This window comes from Podarcis bocagei (assembly GCF_964188305.1).
Source record: "Podarcis bocagei genome assembly, chromosome: 12".
Taxonomy (NCBI): Eukaryota; Metazoa; Chordata; class Lepidosauria; order Squamata; family Lacertidae; genus Podarcis; species Podarcis bocagei.
The window spans coordinates 60,024,088-60,041,812 of NC_138137.1; the positions used below are offsets into that span (position 1 = coordinate 60,024,088).

At 46.4% G+C, this 17,725-nt stretch overlaps 1 protein-coding gene and 1 pseudogene across 4 annotated transcripts; both read left to right on the plus strand.

Moving 5' to 3' along the window:
• Positions 1–3,163: 3,163 nt before the first annotated feature.
• On the plus strand, positions 3,164–8,276 carry LOC308569702 (GTPase IMAP family member 7-like). 3 transcript variants are annotated; one of them, XM_081163951.1, is made up of 4 exons: positions 3,164–3,646; positions 4,939–4,998; positions 5,664–5,703; positions 6,801–8,276. In XM_081163951.1, exons 2-4 carry the CDS (start codon positions 4,972–4,974, stop codon positions 7,418–7,420), a joined length of 687 nt encoding a protein of 228 aa, XP_081020077.1. In that variant the 5' UTR covers positions 3,164–3,646; positions 4,939–4,971; the 3' UTR covers positions 7,421–8,276. The 3 variants fall into 3 exon arrangements, with proteins under 3 accessions (XP_081020077.1, XP_081020075.1, XP_081020076.1); XM_081163949.1 differs by having other exon boundaries at positions 3,165–3,646; positions 4,932–4,998; XM_081163950.1 differs by lacking the exon at positions 3,164–3,646 and adding an exon at positions 3,650–3,672 and having other exon boundaries at positions 4,932–4,998.
• A 2,168-nt stretch (positions 8,277–10,444) lies between these two features.
• Positions 10,445–16,743, plus strand: LOC308569452 (GTPase IMAP family member 2 pseudogene; annotated as a pseudogene). The gene is made up of 5 exons (XR_014013384.1): positions 10,445–10,463; positions 11,626–11,748; positions 13,203–13,291; positions 14,328–14,352; positions 15,944–16,743. The product of XR_014013384.1 is annotated as a GTPase IMAP family member 2 pseudogene (transcript).
• Positions 16,744–17,725: the final 982 nt, after the last annotated feature.

Genomic DNA, 17,725 nt, shown 5'->3' on the forward strand with positions numbered 1-17,725 from the left:
CTGGGGCGTTTTGAGGTAACACAGCAGGTGAACCCCGTGGCATTCAAGCTCAAGTTGCCTGACAGCATGAAGATACATCCGGTGTTCCATAGTTCCCTACTTTCACCGTACAGGGAGGGGCGGGAATTTCCGGGGCGGGAGGGGGAAGTCGCCACCCACCCACTGGTAGAGGAGAGGGAACACCGCAACCAAGCCACGGAAATACTCGATTCAAGGTGGCGAGGCCACCAGGTGGAGTACTTGGTAGCTTGGGAGGGAGAAGCCAGGTCAGAAAACACGTGGGTCCCCACTGAATCAATCAATGGCGGCTATCTGGTGGGAGAATTCCACCGTTTTGTTTCCGGATAAACCAAAACCACTAGCAAGGTTCTGGGAGGAAGAATTTGGAACCACAGACGTCGAAGGGGACTTTGTGGGTTTTCCTGCCTCCAAAGAGGAGGGAGGGGAGGTGTCAGAGGGAGAAGAATCAGACTGGGAGGTCCACCCCGCGGGAAGAGATCGGAGCGGGTGGGAAGCTGCTTTTGAATCCTCAGAGGATGGTGACAGCTCCTTCATGGGATTCCCCATATCGTCGGGCGAGGAAAGAGACGAGGTTGAATCGGAAAATCGCGCCGGGGGTGGAGGGGGTCCTGGGGAGGAGGTGGATGTCAGGGAACTGCCATCGGAGCCCGAGGGAGAGGGAGGGCTCCAGAGGGGTTCCGGAGAGCATCCCGGGAGGGAGAGAAGCCGCCCATCTTCTGGGGAAGGAATTCAGCGTAGCACCAGTGGAGAAGGGGGGCAGATGGGGGAATCGGTGAGGTGGCTCCATGACTCCTCGCCAGAGACCAGAGCGGGGAGAGCACGGGTCCTCCGCTGCCCACACCCTCCCTGCGCAGAAGTCTTCCGCGCAGGGAGAGTAGCCGGCGACTAGGCGTCAAAGAGCTTCTTTGCTGGAAGAAGTTCAAGAAACGCCCACTGACGGATTCTGCCAGCGATTGAGACAGCCACAGGTGAGTGGCTGTCAGGACAGAAAGGGTTCACCCAGGTAACCTAGCCAGGTGTGGCGTCGATTTACGCACGAGCAACCCCTAGAACCATTACAGATTGCATCAGTTCATTCCATTTCTGAATTACATGTCAAACCAATTGAACAGGACAAACGTAACAATAGAAGCACATATAAAACTGTTCCACACATGCAAACAAGGAAAACAACCTCACATGTATGAACCTTATCAAAGCCAGTACTATTGTGATATTGGTTTCATAATATTTGAGCAGGCAATATATTGCAGATCATGATGTGTGTGTGCTATGCAGAAATCACAATGTGGGGAAAACCGTGATGCCAGTCAGTGCCTCTACACAGCTCCATCCATCCATCAGACATTGTGATATATCGGTATATCATGGTGTTTAGCTAGTGATATATGGCCATGTTGAAAACCAGGTATCTGTTCACCTCTATAGCTCCATCCTTATTTCAGACATTGTGGTATATAAATGTCATTGCAATGATGAAAACCAGATATTGCCGTACCCTCGCAAGTACAGATGAAAATCCCCACTTGTTAATGGGAAGGATTCTGATCTGGGTGGCAAACTATAATTATTCCCACTTAATAAATAGGTGATTGGGGCTGACTGCACACTCTACATTTAAGCTGCATGATTTCCTACAGAATTCTGGGAACTGGAGTTTGCGAAGGGTGTCTGGGATTGTTGCTCTCTGGGAGGTGAACTACAGTTCCCAGGATTCCTGGAAGGAAGTCATGTGCTCTTACTGTTCTTTCAACGTGTGACGCCGACAACTGACGGAGTCTCAAACCAGCATGAATGAGTGTCCATAAGGAAATTTTGAAAAGACGAAGAAAAATGGTTTGGGGAGGGGGGTATTCAGAAGACAGAGAAGGCAGTGTTTAACCCTTTGCCTGCACACAATTTCCCCTCTCTAAAGTCTCCTGGTGACAAACAAGCATGGTGCTCATAGCGCCAAAGTCATGAATTCAATACCCTTACGGCAACTTGCAGATTCCTGCATTGCAGAGCGTTAAACTAGATGATCCTTGGGATCAGCTCAGGATCAATTCTATGATTCTAACCTTAAGCAATAAAATACAGAAATATTCCTTTAAAGTACAAAAAGCATTTCATTCTGCCTTGCTTTTAAAGTGACAGAGGAGAAAGAGCAGCTTTCTCCTGAGACAAGCCTCTCCTGCAAGTCTGTTTGCCTGACTTGAGATAAGAAATGGCTTATCAGTTCTGAAGCAGCAAAGCAGTTACTCTCTGGAAAGTAGCTCGGCTCCTGCAGTTTGGAGAGCATTTTGCAAATGTGAATGTCCACAAGCAGTGCTGGATTTACGTAGAAGCTAAAGAAGCTATAGCTTAGGGCCCCATTCGCTTGGGGTCCCCTAAAAAATGTAAAGGGGAAAAATGGTACATTTCCAAAATAAAGGTAAAGGTAAAGGGACCCCTGACCATTAGGTCCAGTCGTGACCAACTCTGGGGTTGTGGCACTCATCTCGCTTTACTGAAGAAGAAGAAGAGTTTGGATTTGATATCCTGCCTTTCACTCCCTTTCAGGAGTCTCAAAGCGGCTAACAATCTCCTTTCCTTTCCTCCCCCACAACAAACACTCTGTGAGGTGAGTGAGGCTGAGAGACTTCAGAGAAGTGTGACTGGCCCAAGGTCACCCAGCAGCTGCATGTGGAGGAGCGGAGACACGAACCCGGTTTCCCAGATTACGAGACTACCACTCTTAACCACTACACCACACTGGCTCTGTACTCTGTAATGGCTGAGGGAGCCGGCGTACAGCTTCCAGGTCATGTGGCCAGCATGATGAACACAGTTTACCTTCCCGCCGGAATGGTACCTATTTATCTACTTGCACTTTGACGTGCTTTCGAACCGCTAGGTGGGCAGGAGCAGGGACCGAGCAACGGGCGCTCACCCCGTCGCATGGATTCGAACCGCGACCTTCTGATTGGCAAGTCCTAGGCTCTATGGTTTAGACCACAGCACCACCTGTGTCCCTTCTCATTTCCAAAATAGAAGATAAAAAACAATTGCTTTGATATAATGCATATTTTGTGATGTTCAAATGGCTTGAGATGCCTATGACGTCCATAAATTACCATATAGCATATATTCAACACAAAAAACAGTGACAATTTGTTGCTGACAAAGGACAGCTGGACATAGAAAGGGCCCCATTACCTTCAGGAGCTGAGGGCCTCATCAAACCTCAATCCGGCCCTAGACACAAGTTCTAATGAGAGAGGGAAACTTTTCTGTCTCTTTTCTCTGTCCACATGCCGTGAGTGGAGCCCCATGGACTCTGTGGGGTTGGCTTTCGAGAATGCATGTGCAGGATTGGGCTGCCTGCCGCTTGCGGTCTCCCTCTCCCCCCGGAGTTGCTTGCAAAGCCTTTTCCCTTCCAACCTGCTGCTGTCTCGGGCAGCCAGGGGGCGTCCCCTGCTCTGCTTCAGGAAACCGAATTTATTCTGCCCCGTGAACTTTCATTTTCAGCTCCGAGCGAACCTTCGTCTCACAAGCTGAACGATTTCAGGGAGAGCGGAGGAAGGAGCAGCATACAGAGCAGAGCAGAAATAGGAAAAATCCACTGATGAAGAGATAATTCTTCAAAAAGGTAATCTCCAAAAAGGTAGGGGGAAGAGACGGAAGCTGCAGGTGAGTGGGGGGGGGGCAGGCAAAGGAGACCAAACCGATTAGTTTTTTCATGGTGCAATTTTGTACGTGTCGGCTCAGAACTGAGCCCAATGGGATGGTTAGGACTGCAGCTCACAGGCAAAGCATTTCTGCATGAAGAAATCGAAATAGGCATTCGGAATCTGCTGGTTGTAGCGATCCAAGGGGGCGTTTGCATGATGACAAGATGAAACCTGGCTCACGAAATGTTTGCCCATGAAGAGATGAGGGTTGGTGATGCCTCACTGAGGGGACTTTATGCGAGGATAGGGACAGGGGAGGAATTCAGTTCACAGTTAAAATTGAGCCTACATAATTTGCACTTTCTGAAATAAAATGGAAACTGAAACACAGCCAGCCTTCGCGATTCACACTTTCCTGAATTTTGTGGTGCAGTTTTCCAGCAAAACAATGTATATGAAAATGCAAAAAGCAGGGGGAAGTGTGGAATAAAATACATATATTACTTTTTAAAAAATTTTTAAAATCCATGCATTATGTTGGGGGAAATTGCTTGCAAGAATGTGTACATACAAAAATGTTTTTTTAGGAGAGATTTGCACTAAATGCTGGTGAATTTGCAGGAGGTTTGTTTTATTTTTAATGCAGATTGCTGCACAAATTTAGAGAGCTGTATTTGTCAAAATGAGAAACTGAGAGAACTGATTTGAGGCAGGGCTTAGCCTCAGAACCTGTTTTGAGTGCCACAACTCTGACCAGAAAAAAATTAAGTAATTGCATATAGAACAAGGAAACAAAACCCAAGATTTGGGGTGGATTCATGCCCAAAATATTTTAAAATTATTTGAAGAATTTGTGGTAGGATCAGTTTTGCTCTAGTTCCTGATGGCACCGAGTTTTACCCTCAGGCTCAGGTGACTACGCACAGGAACTGATTCCATCTCTTGACACATTTAAAAGCCTTTTTTGTCTGAGAATGATATCCCTGAAGTCTGACCCAGCCATTTCACGGCACACCAACTGCACAATTGTAGAAATGTCTGGATTGGTATCCGTTTAATGGGTGTGTGGTCTTTTGAATTTGTAAAACATTTCCTCTTCATGTGTGTCATGCTGGTGGTTTTCGTTCTGTAAATCTGCACATCAGTGGAAATAAAGAAATAAGTGGGATTTTACTGGGATTTAAAATAAAAATAAAAATGTATGGACTGCAAAAATAAAAATCTGCCACAGAAAGTAGCTTGCAATTGTTCGTACAGCCGTAACTCTGTCATTTGCAGGGAGAAGAGACCGGGGCGGGTGCGTCAGCGGCAGCGAGATATGGCAAAGCAGTCAGGATCCCCCAAGGTAAGTGGGAACCAAGGTGCCATTTAGGAGATATCCGGATCCTGGCCGGCTAAAGGAGTCCAGCTCTCCTCCCAGCTCTCTTGCAGGACAGAGGAAGTAGCTTTTGCAGACCCAATTTGGTCCTCGTGATGCTAATGGAGGAGGAGCTTTTGTCAATTGTCACTTCAGCGATAAGGAAAAATCCTGGGGTGAGGATTTCCTCCGCTGCCTGGCTCGTTGGGGTGCCACTCCCCGTGGATCCCTCTGGTCAGCAGGAGGCGGAGTCTCCAGCCAAGTGAAAGAAGCAAAACAGTGGCCAGTAGACCTGATCTTTATTTGTTGCAACAAGGTTCAAACACACAGAGAATAGGAACCCCGAGCTTGGGGTTGCGTGAACTTTTAAGACCTTCCGCCCCTTCCCATAATACATTTCCAGATACATCACAAATATGTCACAAAGTAGGAGTGTTTGGCATGTAGAAACATGAGCCCATCACCCACTCCTAGCAATAACCCCAGTTCCTGACACCTTTTAACTACCCTCTCCCCCAAGGAACACAGGCCCCACACATTTACGATAATCCTCTCTCAAGTTTGCACTTTTGAGGACCCGTGTCCCGGGGCGTTGGGTTTGCTGACCGAAGGCTGCTAGTAGCTAACATGTTATGTTGCAACAAACATTCCAGGGGCAGAAGTGGTGGCTCAGATCCCGTCGGAAAGATTCTGGTAAGTGTTCTCCCATTGAGTTTAACATTCTGCTGCATAGGATAGGGAATATCATAGAGGGTTGCCATGTGCCCTCTTTTTCCAGTAAAGGTAAAGGTAAAGGGACCCCTGACCGTTAGGTCCAGTTGTGGCCGACTCTGGGGTTGCGGCGCTCATCTCGCTTTACTGGCCAAGGGAGCCGGCGTACAGCTTCCGGGTCATGTGGCCAGCATAACTGAGCCGCTTCTGGCAAACCAGAGCAGCGCACGGAAACGCCGTTTACCTTCCCGCCAGAGCGGTACCTATTTATCTACTTGCACTTTGACGTGCTTTTGAACTGCTAGGTTGGCAGGAGCAGGGACTGAGCAATGGGAGCTCACCCCGTCGCGGGGATTCGAACTGCCGACCTTCTGATTGGCAAGTCCTAGGCTCAGTGGTTTAACCCACAGCACCACCTTTTCCCCATCTTTTTCCAGTAGAAGTTGGCAAATGTGTCCTCTTTTTTGCTCCTCAAAATATGTTTGTGTGTGTGTTTATTCCATATACAGTGGTACCTCGGTTTAAGTACTGAATTCCTTCCGGAGGTCCGTACTTAACCTGAAACTGTTCTTAACCTGAAGCACTGCTTTAGCTAATGGGGCCTCCCGCTGCTGCCGCACCGCGGGAGAACAATTTCTGTTCTCATCCTGAGGTACCACTGTACCTGAAAGAACACTGTAAACAATTAAAAACATTATCAGGACTACAATAACACTTGCAATGTGAAAAGGACTATGGTTAAAATTTGAGTTATATAGATAAATAGAGAATGGTATGAGATGCAGAAGAAAATGTTGTTTGTGGACTCCACGGAGGGGAGGAGGGAGGTCGGAGAATTCAGAGAATTCAATATTTCATTACTGTATTCTAGGTTTGAATGTCAAATCATAAATGTAAAATTAATTTAGAAATTATTTTTTAAAAAAATAAATAAAAGGGACGGGAAGGAAGGGGGGACTCCCCCCCTTACGTGTAACAGATCCCCAGGGGATCCACTGCAAGAATGTGGTTAGTCAAGGGAGCTGTGGGCTCGAAAAAGTTGAAGAGCACTGCTCTGACGTGATCTTTCTAATTCACAGGGGAGAAGGATGAATCAGAACTGTGTATCGTCCTTCTTGGCAAGGCCGGTGTGGGGAAAAGTGCCACAGGGAACACCCTCCTCGGACAGGAGAAATTTCACTCGGCTTTTTCAGCTAATCCGACAACTCAGAACGTCGAGAAGGCGAGTGGGGAATTTAAGGGCCAGAAGTTTTCTGTGATTGACACGCCCGCTGTCTCTAGTTCAGAATCTCTCAAACAGCACAAGCGAGAGATCAAAAAACTCTGCAAGTCCAGTCCTTACGTTCTGGTCTTTGTGATCACCGTGGGCAGTTTCACTCCAGAAGACAAGGAAATTGCTAAAAAGGTCAAGAAAAGGTTTAGGAAGAAGTTTGGGAAGCGCATGCTTGTCTTGTTCACCCACAAAGAGGATTTGAAAGGTGAATCCTTGAAGGACTATGTGGAGAAGTCCGAAAACAAGGTTAAGAAACTGGTTGAGAAATGTGGGAATCGCTGCTTCGCTTTGAATAACAAGGCAGCTGGAGAAGAGAAGGAGGAGGCCTCCAAGCTGCTGATGGAAATGCTCTGGAAGATCCTTCACGGGGACGGATCAAGGCCCTGCACAGAAAAAGGGAAAGAGGAGGAAAGGGAAAAGAACTGAAGGCTGCTCTTATATCATCTAGTTCATAGTGTTTCGTTTCTTTCTCAAATATGTGGGGCTTCCCTTGTGCCTAATCTGGAAGTTGCAATGAGTGCAGGATGCCACCATTGTTGACGGCAGCGGGTGCTTGTCAGCCTAGGACGCCTGGGCTCAGAGAGCTGCCCTGGCTCCCGATTTGCTGCCAGGCCAAGTTCAAGGCATTGCTCTCAGGATATTAAGTTCTTAACAGTTTGGGAGCAGTTTAGCCCTGAGATCGCCTGACCCCACATGTGGTCTTTGGACTGCTTCAATTGGCAGAATGGGCACAGTTACAGGTGCCACATAATATCTGTTCTGCATTGATAAGTAATTGCTCTTTCGGTGTGGCGGCACCAACCCTCCTGGCTATCCACACCAGGCAGGCAACTTTGCTTTTTTTTGCTACTTGCAAAAAACATTTTTGATCAGACAAGGCTACTCACATATTTAGAATACTGATAAGTTTGTAGTTTGTCGCTGGTTTTAATTTGTGGATGTTTTCATTGTTATTAATCATAATCCTGTTGTTTTATTCATTTTGCAAAGCACTTTGAGGTTTTCTCCAGTCAAGAGGTAAAGGAATTTTATGAAAATAATAACATAACTGTCTGCAGTTTCCTAAACCCCACATAGGAGTGGATACATCAATCCACTTCAGTTCTCTCAGTTTCTCATTTTTCCTGTCTTAAACTCTCTGGAAATGCATTATTTTTATTTTTGAACCATTATGAAAGTTTAGCCATATTTTTGTGTCAATTTCTCCTAACAAACACCTTTGTAAATTACATACATACTTTTGCAAGACACAGTTCCGAATAAAATGCACCTTTGCATGTCATTTTCACGGTTATATGCGTCCTTGTGAACTCCAGCTAGAGATTCCACAAAGGGAGGATTTTAGATATTGGCTGTTTCATTTTGCTTTGGAAAGTGGAAATTTATTATTTCCACCTTTCAAAGGAAGCTGGATCAAATTTGTCCTGCATCCCTCATTCCACCTCCTTGTTCCTCAGACCCTTTAATCGCCCATCTGTCTGGTATTTGTAGGGGCAGCCCCATGGGAAATCCTATTGAACTCAGTGGGACTTACTTCTGAGTAAAAATGGTTCGGCTTGCAGTGCGAAGCTGCCTAGTCTTTACCCAGTTACATGGGAGTAAGCACCCTTGAATACCGTGGGATTTACATATGAGTAGACAGCGCAAGGCTCCATTTACAATTAAGGAATAACCCCCCCCCCGTGTTTCCTGAGAAATGGCTGGCCACTGAAGCATTGCAATTACAGAATGGAAAGGGGATTGGTGACCTTTTCCTTCAAAATTATAGGAGGGGCTTTGTGCGCCGCCATCACCATTTCCTCCATTTGGCGCAGGAATTTTATTTTCAGGGTAAGCAGGAGTCCATTTTTGCCGCTACACACACCACTTTTAATTGTTCTCCCATACTTCCGAGGGGAGGAAAAAGGAAAACCGGGGCATTCCAGGATCAAATCAGAAACTGGGATGGCTTATGCAATTCCTGGGCTGTCCCTGGAAAACAGGGGATCTTTGAGAACATGCATTCTCCCACCTCGTGGTCGGACTATCCCTGATTGATATTTCAGAAGGCTCTCCCTGCTCAGAAGGACAAGGAAGGCAGAGAAAGCTGCAGGGAAACTATGGGAGTAAACAGCGAAAGCGAAAGCGAAATCTATGTGCTGTGGACCATTTCTGAGAATTTGCACCGTTACAAATAGCACCCTGCCTAGTGTAGGAAACCCCGATAGGCAGGAAGAGCATTCTGTTTTTCATGTCAGTGGTTTCTGTTTCCTGCTCCACCTTGAATGCAAAACAACATAGCGGTTTCTCTCCTCTTTGCACAACAGAGCAGCAGAGATCTCGCAGTTTCATCCCACATGCTATGTTTTGTTTATGCTGTACGAAAACCTTATTTCACATGCATATATCTGGAGTGTGTTACAGGAATTTATGTAAAGGTTGGGGATGGGCAGGGTGTTTGCCCTCCAGCAGACATCACACACACACACACACACACACACACACACACACAAACTACCAAACTCAGCACAATCACTCCTGCAAATGTCCCCACAAAACACTTCATCACAGTTTTTTCGTATCTCTGTTCAAAGGGCCTCCGCTGCACATCACCAAATGCAACAATCCACTGATAAACATATCTACATATTGGCTCACTGGGAAAACTTTAGAAAGGCGTATAAAATCTCTCCTGTCTGGATTTGTGCCATTCCAACTTTGTTCTGTTCAGGGAAGGAATAGCTATCAAGGGGGGAGTCTGGGATGTGGGCAACCATATTCCCTGAAACCTGGGATCACGTACTCAGCAGTGTCTTGCACAAGAGATACTCCCTGGCATCCTGGCAAATGGGTGCCAGGCAGGTAGTCATCTCACGCACAATAGCCAACCATCCAAGAATGGATTGTGCTCCCAGGTCAGGACAAAGAGGTGTCATTACCTGACCTGGAAACCCAGGAACTTGTCAATACTTCCTTTGTATCACTCGATGGGGGTAAGGTGGAGGGCAAGAGAGGGTTGGGGGCAGAACCCGATGGACGGGTTTCTGCCAGAGACCCCCCCCCCATTTGTGACATGTGTATGATGTATCTAAGATGTGTGCATGATGTTTCACCAAAGGTGTTTGTGGGGGAAAGTGGGGGATGTGAAACACAACTACAACATTCCTAGAGTGAACATGTTTACACATGGGGAGGAATGTTTGTCCAGCCAGCAGGTAAACTTCCTGTTTCCTTCTGGGCTGGGACAGACATCCTCTGCATGTGACTAGAGGTGGGCGTGGCCTCACCTGTGCAGGTAATGACAAAAGCACAGGGCAGGGCAGCCATCTCTCTCTCTTTCACTACATGCATCGAAGAAGCAACATCTGCGTAGCCAAAGATGCTCTAGAGAGGACAAAGGGACTGTCTTCTTAGGAGAGAGTTTTCAGGTGTGTGTTACTTTTTTAAGCTAAGTCTGCCTTCTGGGATCCTATTGTGAACAGAATGATGTGTGAGTAAACTCTTTTTATACTTTTATAGAAGCCTGTGTCGTGTCTTATCTTTTATGAGGGAATAAGGGGAAAATACCAGAACAGTTATTATAGAGGCTTTAGCGAGCCTGAGCAAAAACATCCGCTGCGAGTTTAAAAAGGGGAATGTTACTCTGCTAAATTGTGAACTTGTTTACACAAGTTGGAAAGGCTATAATCAGACAATATACCCTCTCCTGCATCCCTGAACATCCCCACAAAAAGAAAACTTATGAAAGAGGAAGCATCCCTTTGTTCGGGGCTTCTGCCATGTGGAAGTCCTGTTGCAGCAGTCTTTTGAATAAAAGATCAAGCCGACCAGCTGCTGTTTTGCTCCTCGTTTTTTGGCTGGTGTCTTTGTTTGGCAATCCAAGTCAGCCCTGGTATTTTCCTATAGCAAGTGTAGCATGCACAGTGCAATTGCAGGGAAAGTGTGCAAAATCTGTAGAAGGACTTTAATTGTAATTGCTGTATTTTTCCGTCTATAAGACGCCCCCATGTATAAGACGACCCCTATTTTTTGAGCCCCAAATTAAGCAATAAATATTTTAAATGTTCCATGTATAAGACGATCCCCAATTTTAAACTTTTAAAAAATTGGGGGAAATATAGTCTTATACAGAGAATAATACGGTAAGGTTATTCTCCCCAGTTGGGGGGCAGTTTATTATATTCCACCATTCTAGCACAGGGGTCGGGAACTTGAGCTTGCAGCTACACAATCTGCAAAATGCCAGGAAAAAGAAAGAGGCTCTGAAGGCAAATCTTCTGATTCCATGATAATGGGGCCACAATGGTCTCTGAGCTTGTGCAGAGTGCCTTGCCTTTCTGCTGGGCAGCTGCTGCCTGCACCCTTTTAAAACTTCAGGACAGGAATAAGGGACACAAAGACAGTGAGAGTCAAGGTCGTGGAGGGAAACACCGGGACCAAAATAGCTGCAAAGACACACGAACAAAAATGTTGAAATGTCTGTAACTTCCTTTGCAGCAGAACTTAGCAGCATTAACCCTCACGATTGCTTTTGTGCTGGCAAAAACTCTTTCTTTAAGCCAACAGCTTTTCCTGGCAGGCTGTGGGTGGAGTTTTGGCCATTTCTCACTGGAGGAGAATGTAGTTTATTGCAGCCTATCTTTCCTTTCCAGCTTGGAGCCGACAGCAGCCGCCTCCTCTGCTCCTTCTGTCTGCACTTCAGGAAAAGAATGTCGTCTAAGAACGTCCAGAAGTAGGAAAGATCTGGAGGAGCCACACCTGTGATCTCCAAAGAGGTAGATGGGAAGGGGTGAAGAGAACAGGGTCAAAACCGGAGACGTTTTTCAAGGAGGCTCTCTCCTAAGAAAGACCCAGAGTCTGTTGCAGCAAAAACAGGAAGGAGTCTTCCAACAACTTCAAGACTCTTGGGTTTCTTCTTCTGCAACAACTTCTGTGCAATTATAAAAATATTAAGAGCTTTTTCAAAAATGGTTTTATTTATCCTTTTGAAATTTATACATTTCATTAATTTCACAATCATTTTAGCATTTCAAAGTTTGGCTTCCTTCCGCCTCTTTCTGCGGTTCCTTAAATTTATTTTTTAATATCTTCTGCATATGAGAATTCATTTAATTTGCTCATTTAATTATCTACTTTAAATATAAACTGAATTGTAGCTAAAAACATATAAATGGAGATATGATGTTATAAAAATGTTAAAAATTGAAAATCAATTAAAAAATATTCTAGAAATAAATAAATAAGACTTAAATTTATAAGACAGTGAACGCTGCAATCCTAACCACACTTACCTGTGTTACCGGAAAAATCCGAGGGCTCCCTTGGACAAAAACAAAGACACCAACCAGGACAACTTGGAGCAAAACAGCAGCCTGTAGGCTTGGCCTTTATTGAACTGTTGCAACAGGATGTTCCCCTCACTTGCAGGAGAGAGGAAAGACACAGAAAAATGGTGTGCAAGGTCTTATAAAAACTTTTGAAATTCCCATCCTGTAGGTCAAGCCCACCCCCAGAAACATCATGCATATATTACAGAAAGGAGGGGTTGAGGGAGGAGTTGTGGTGGTAATCTGAGTGACCTGTCACCTGGCTGGTTCCCCCTTTCCCCCTCCCCATGAGTCATTTTCTGAAGACAAAAGGTAGTTGCAGTTTCCTGCCCCCTGAGGGAAGATCTGATCATTGTCCTTTGTTCCAGTCCGTGCTGAATCCACTCCCATATGCAAGTTCTTTGTGATCTTGATGGTCTTCTGTCTAGGACCATCAGGGTTGGCATAGCAACTGGGCAGGGCTCCTGTGGATGTGCTGGGATGGTGAAGGGATTATGGCTGGCCTGTATCAAACCTTCCCCATTTTGTAGTCCTTCCTTCATGGAGTAAAATAAAAGTGGAACAGTGCAAATCCGATGTATGGTTGATTTTCTATGAATTTATAACAGAAGCGTAGCGTATGTAGTGTGTGAGTGTGAGTGAAGTTTGTACAAACTGAATCATGGGGGGGGGGGGGCGGTTCCTGCTACACCTGGGAAGAAGCCCCACTGAATTCAGTAGGACTTGCTCCTGAGCAGACTTGGTGAAGGTTGCACTTGGAATTGCAATTCAGCAATTCTGTTGCGTTTAGCAAGCCCTGCACAGGGGTTGATGTATCATCATAGAGGTTGCACCCACACCCTGCCTTCGGCTCATGGGGCAGGCTGGCTTTCAGACAAATGACTCACTTGCATTGTTTGCAGGAACAAATCCTGGAAGACTGTCACCTTGAAGCAAGAAAATTGCCCCGGGAGAAAACATGTCACGTGAACCATTGCTGAAAACCTCAGAGGTAAGCCCCAAGAAAGGGTGGGCAATTTGCTCTTGGATCATTTAACAGAGAGGAGAGTAGAAAGGTAATTCATAGAATCATAGAACTGTAGAGTTGGAAGGGGACCCAGGGGTCATCTAGTCCAACCCCCTGAAATTCAGGAAACACAGTTAAAGAATCACTGACAGATGGACACCCAACCTCTGCTTTAAAATCTCCAGGAAGGAGAGTCCACAACTGTTGAACTGCTCTTACTGTCAGAAAGGTTTTCCTGATGTTTAGTCAGAATCTCCTTTCTCATAATTTGAAGCCATGGGTTCGAGTCCTACCCTCCAGAGCAGGAGAAAACTGGTGATTGGTGGTGGCAGCCAGCCGGAGACTGGCATTGGCGATCAGTGGCGTAGCGTGGGTTGTCAGCACCCGGGGCAAGGCAAGTAATTTGCGCCCCCTAACCCGTGGATTTGCGCCCCCTAGCCCTAACCCCCAGATGTTGCGCCCGGTGCGGCCGGCCCACCTGCACCCCCCATGCTACGCCACTGTTGGCGATTGGGGGTGTGATTGGTGTCTGCGTCAAGGCCTGCTTACAATCGGCTGCGGCAATTGGGCGATTGATTAGCGGCAGTGGCGATGCTTGCGTGCAATTGTGTGTGGTTTTGTGTAGTGTGCAGGAGGGCTTATGGCAGTGAGCGTGCAGACAATTGGTGGCTGTGGCAATCCCCCCCCCCATTTTTTGTCGCAGTCCTCCCAAAAAGGGGTCATCTTATACAAGGGGGCGTGTTATACACGGAAAAATACGGCATCTCTGTTTCTCAGGGTTTGTGCACTTTGCAAAAAGTGAGGCCTCAGAGCATTGAGAAGATTCAGGGGGGTTGTTCTTAAAGAAGAGCAGTGGGTGATTTAATAATAATAATAATAATAATAATAATAATAATAATAATAATAATAATAAAATAAATAAAAGATTTAAAAGCATTTCTCAACTAGCACCAAATTAGTGTTCAAGTTTGCAAACCGAAGGCTGCTCTGGACTAACCTTAAACTATCACAAATATTTCAGGCAGATGAAGATTCCGTCAGAGAAGGTAAGAAAGAAGGCAAAACATCACATTTTGGGGGAGAAATCTACATTAGCTACTGTCTCACAAACATTATATATCCCTTCCTCCATTTTTAATGGTTCCAGTTAAAACCGCACCAGTATTCCCAGCTCTCCCCTTCCTGAAGGTTACAGGGAGCAGACGATTCCCTGGTTACAACAGCTTCTCTGGCTACCCATCATTTTCCAGGCAAAATTCAAGGACCTTTAAAGCCCTTTACAGCTTCAGGCCAAGCTATCTGAAAGACTGTATTCCCTCATATGAACTGGCTTGGATTTTGAATGATACCAACTGTACGAATGTCATGATCTACAGGAATAAACCATCTGAAAAATTCAGATTGTCACCCCTGTTTGCAGCCTGGCAAATTCTTATGGGAGAGGACAGTCCTTCAGATAGCCTGGGTCTAAGCTGTACTTGGCACAATCAGCACAGTTTTCCTTCCACTGCAGTCCAGCGTCCAACAAAAACTACCTGATTCGTCTTGCTATCCACCATGGCCAAATTTAACATGCTAAATTTCCCCATATGAACTGGCCCGGTTCCTGCAATCATCCCTTGAGATCCTTCTTTGTGCGTCTCCTCTTCAAGAGGTCCGGAGGGTGGCAACACAAGAGCAGGGCCTTTTCTACAGTGGCTCCCCATTTGCGGAATGCTCTCCCCGGGAGGCCTGCCTTGTGCCTTCATTGCAGATCCCTTAGGTACCAAGAGAAGAAGTTTCTCTTCAGCCAGGCCTTGGGCTGATTAACTTTCTATGGCCTTTTAAATGTGTTTGTGGGAACGGGGTTATTGGTTTGTTTTTTCCTTGTTTCATTATGTTTTTAATTTTCTCGTTTCGTATTTTTATGATGTGAAAAGCCCTGTACTTTTTGGATGAAGGGTGAAATACAAATTTAATAAATAATAATAACCAGGGCATTTTTTCAGCTGGAGCTCAGCTGCGGTACCTCTCAGGTGTGTTAGTGTTACAGAACAAGGGAGAAGTTTTTGGTGAGCTCCAGCATACTCTTTTTTTCTACAGAAGTAGCACGGATCATAATGGATGTTGTGATTAATTACACAATACCACACCGTTCATTTCAACACAAAGGCCACTAATTTTAAGGGAATGGAAATACAGTGGAACCTCGGTTGTCGAACACCTCCGTAGTCAAACATTTCGGGTTTTGAATGCCGAAAACCCGGAAGTAACTGCTCCAGTTTTCGAATGATTTTTGGAAGCCGAACACGCTACACAGCTTCCTTTTTGAGTTTCCCTATTGTACTGAGGCTTCCGTATTGAGTTTTCGGTTTTCAAACGTTTTGGAAACATTCTTCCGGAACAGTTTACATTCGAAAACCAAGGTACCACTGTATCAGACAAGCAGCAGAAGCAAATCCCCATCCTATTCTCCTGCCTGATTTCCATCCCAAAAAACAAACAGGAGAGCTGCCGCCATTTCCACTCCTCAGCTTCGCTGGACGGCAGTGAGGTGTTGCGTTGGATATCAGAAAAGGGTTGAGGTTCACCCGGAGAGAACTCGAGCCCTATGGTTGCTGATCTCCTGTTCTCTAACATCTCCTCCATTGCTCACAGGAGAAGACAGAGAACTGAGGATAATCCTCGTCGGTAAAACAGGCTGCGGGAAAAGTGCCACGGGAAACACCATCCTTGGCCGGAAATAATTCGTGTCGGCGCTTAGGCCAGGAACAAAAACTGTGACCTGCCAAAGAGGCCAGGGGACCTGGAATGGCAGGACTGTCTTGGTGGTGGACACAGCAGATATTTTGAGCTCAGGTGCCTTCAGTGATGAAGAATTAGCAGCCGAGATCATCCGTTGCATTGAGCTGTCCAGGCCTGGTCCCCACGCTCTGGTTTTCGTGACTCAGGTGGGCCGTTTCACAGCAGAAGATGAGGCGGCAGCGAAGCAAGTCCAGGATGTCTTTGGCTTGAAGGCCACCAGGCACATGGTGGTCTTGTTCACCCGCAAAGAAGATTTAGGTGGAGGCTCCTTGCGGGATTATGTGGGGTGGTCAGAGAACAAGGCTGTCAAGGAGCTGATGGAGAAATGTGGCAGCCGCTTCTGCGCTTTCAATAACAGGGCAGAAGGGGAAGAGAGGGAGGAGCAGGTCTCCGAGCTGATGGACATGATCCAAGACATGGTTCAGGAGAACGGAGGAGGCTATTACATCAACGAGCTGTACTTGGAGCCCGACATAACCAGTGCAGATCTCAGGAGTTACATGATAGAGAACAGATGGGCCAGGCAAAGAGCAGAGCAAGTTTCTGGCAGGAGGCAGAATGTACCGCGTCTCGTGGCAGATTGGTTGTTGGTCGCTACGGGGATTGCAATTGGGTGCGCTTTGCTGGGCTACATTATCTGCCTCCTAAAATAGCTCATATTGGTCTTCCATACCCTCTCCAGCTGTTTTTGGCCTACAACTCCCATCATCCCTAGCTAGCAGGACCGGTGGTCAGGGATGGTGGGAATTGTAGTCCAAAAAACAGCTGGAGACCCGCATTTGGGAAACCCTGGGATAGAGTGTCAGACTAGGAAATCCCTGACTGCTCAGGGTTCAGATCCCCACCACTCAGCCATGAATCTCACTGGGTGACCTCAAGTCAATCACTCACTCTCAGCTTAAACTACCTCACAGGGTTGTTGTGAGGATAAAATGGGGAGGGAGAGAATTATGAACTCCTTGGAGGAAAAGGTGGGATATAAACGTAATTAATAAAGAAATAAACTCTTGTGTGGCAAGATGAGCAACCTAACTTAACTTGGAAGGTTAGAGTTCAATGAGCGGCAGTAGTGGTTCGAATGTCAGGCTCAGAGCTGGGAGAGCTGGGTTCGAATCCCTGCCACTCATCCTTGAAGCTCGCTGGGTGCTCTGAGTGCCAAAGGTTCACCACCACTGCTCTAGAGCAATTGCCTTCAATGGCTTGAAATAAGAACCAAGAGTACCCACTATTTAAAAACGTGACCAGAAAACCGGGGGGGGGGGTTGTGCAGAGAGGGGGCTGCTATCCGTGAAAGGCTCTGGCTGCCTTTCTTGAAAATGCTCTGGCCATGTCAAGTTGATTTCCCAAGGTGGCTGGCTTTGCACCAAAAGCAATGTGTAACCACATCTGGCTTTCTTCCTGCCTCACCCAAAAGCAACTTCCTGTGTTCGTCTCAACCTACATGGCTTAAAAGCCGTGCTCAGTTTTTCTCCCTCTTGCAGTGATACAGATTCACATGTGTCAGGGGTTCAGGAGCAGAGGCGAGGGCAAGGGAGGAAACAGAGAGCGAGGGGGAGGAGTCCGAAGGAAAGATGAGCGATGACGACGACCCGAGATCTCCGAGTCTTTCCAGTGAATCGGAAGATTCACAGAAAG

Excerpts from the sequence above, each read along its gene's own strand:
- LOC308569702 (XM_081163951.1), top strand. The coding sequence starts at position 4,972 with ATGGCAAAGCAGTCAGGATCCCCCAAG. Across the intron at positions 4,999-5,663 it reads AGCAGTCAGGATCCCCCAAG|GGGCAGAAGTGGTGGCTCAG; the intron begins GTAAGTGGGAAC and ends CAAACATTCCAG. Across the intron at positions 5,704-6,800 it reads ATCCCGTCGGAAAGATTCTG|GGGAGAAGGATGAATCAGAA; the intron begins GTAAGTGTTCTC and ends TCTAATTCACAG.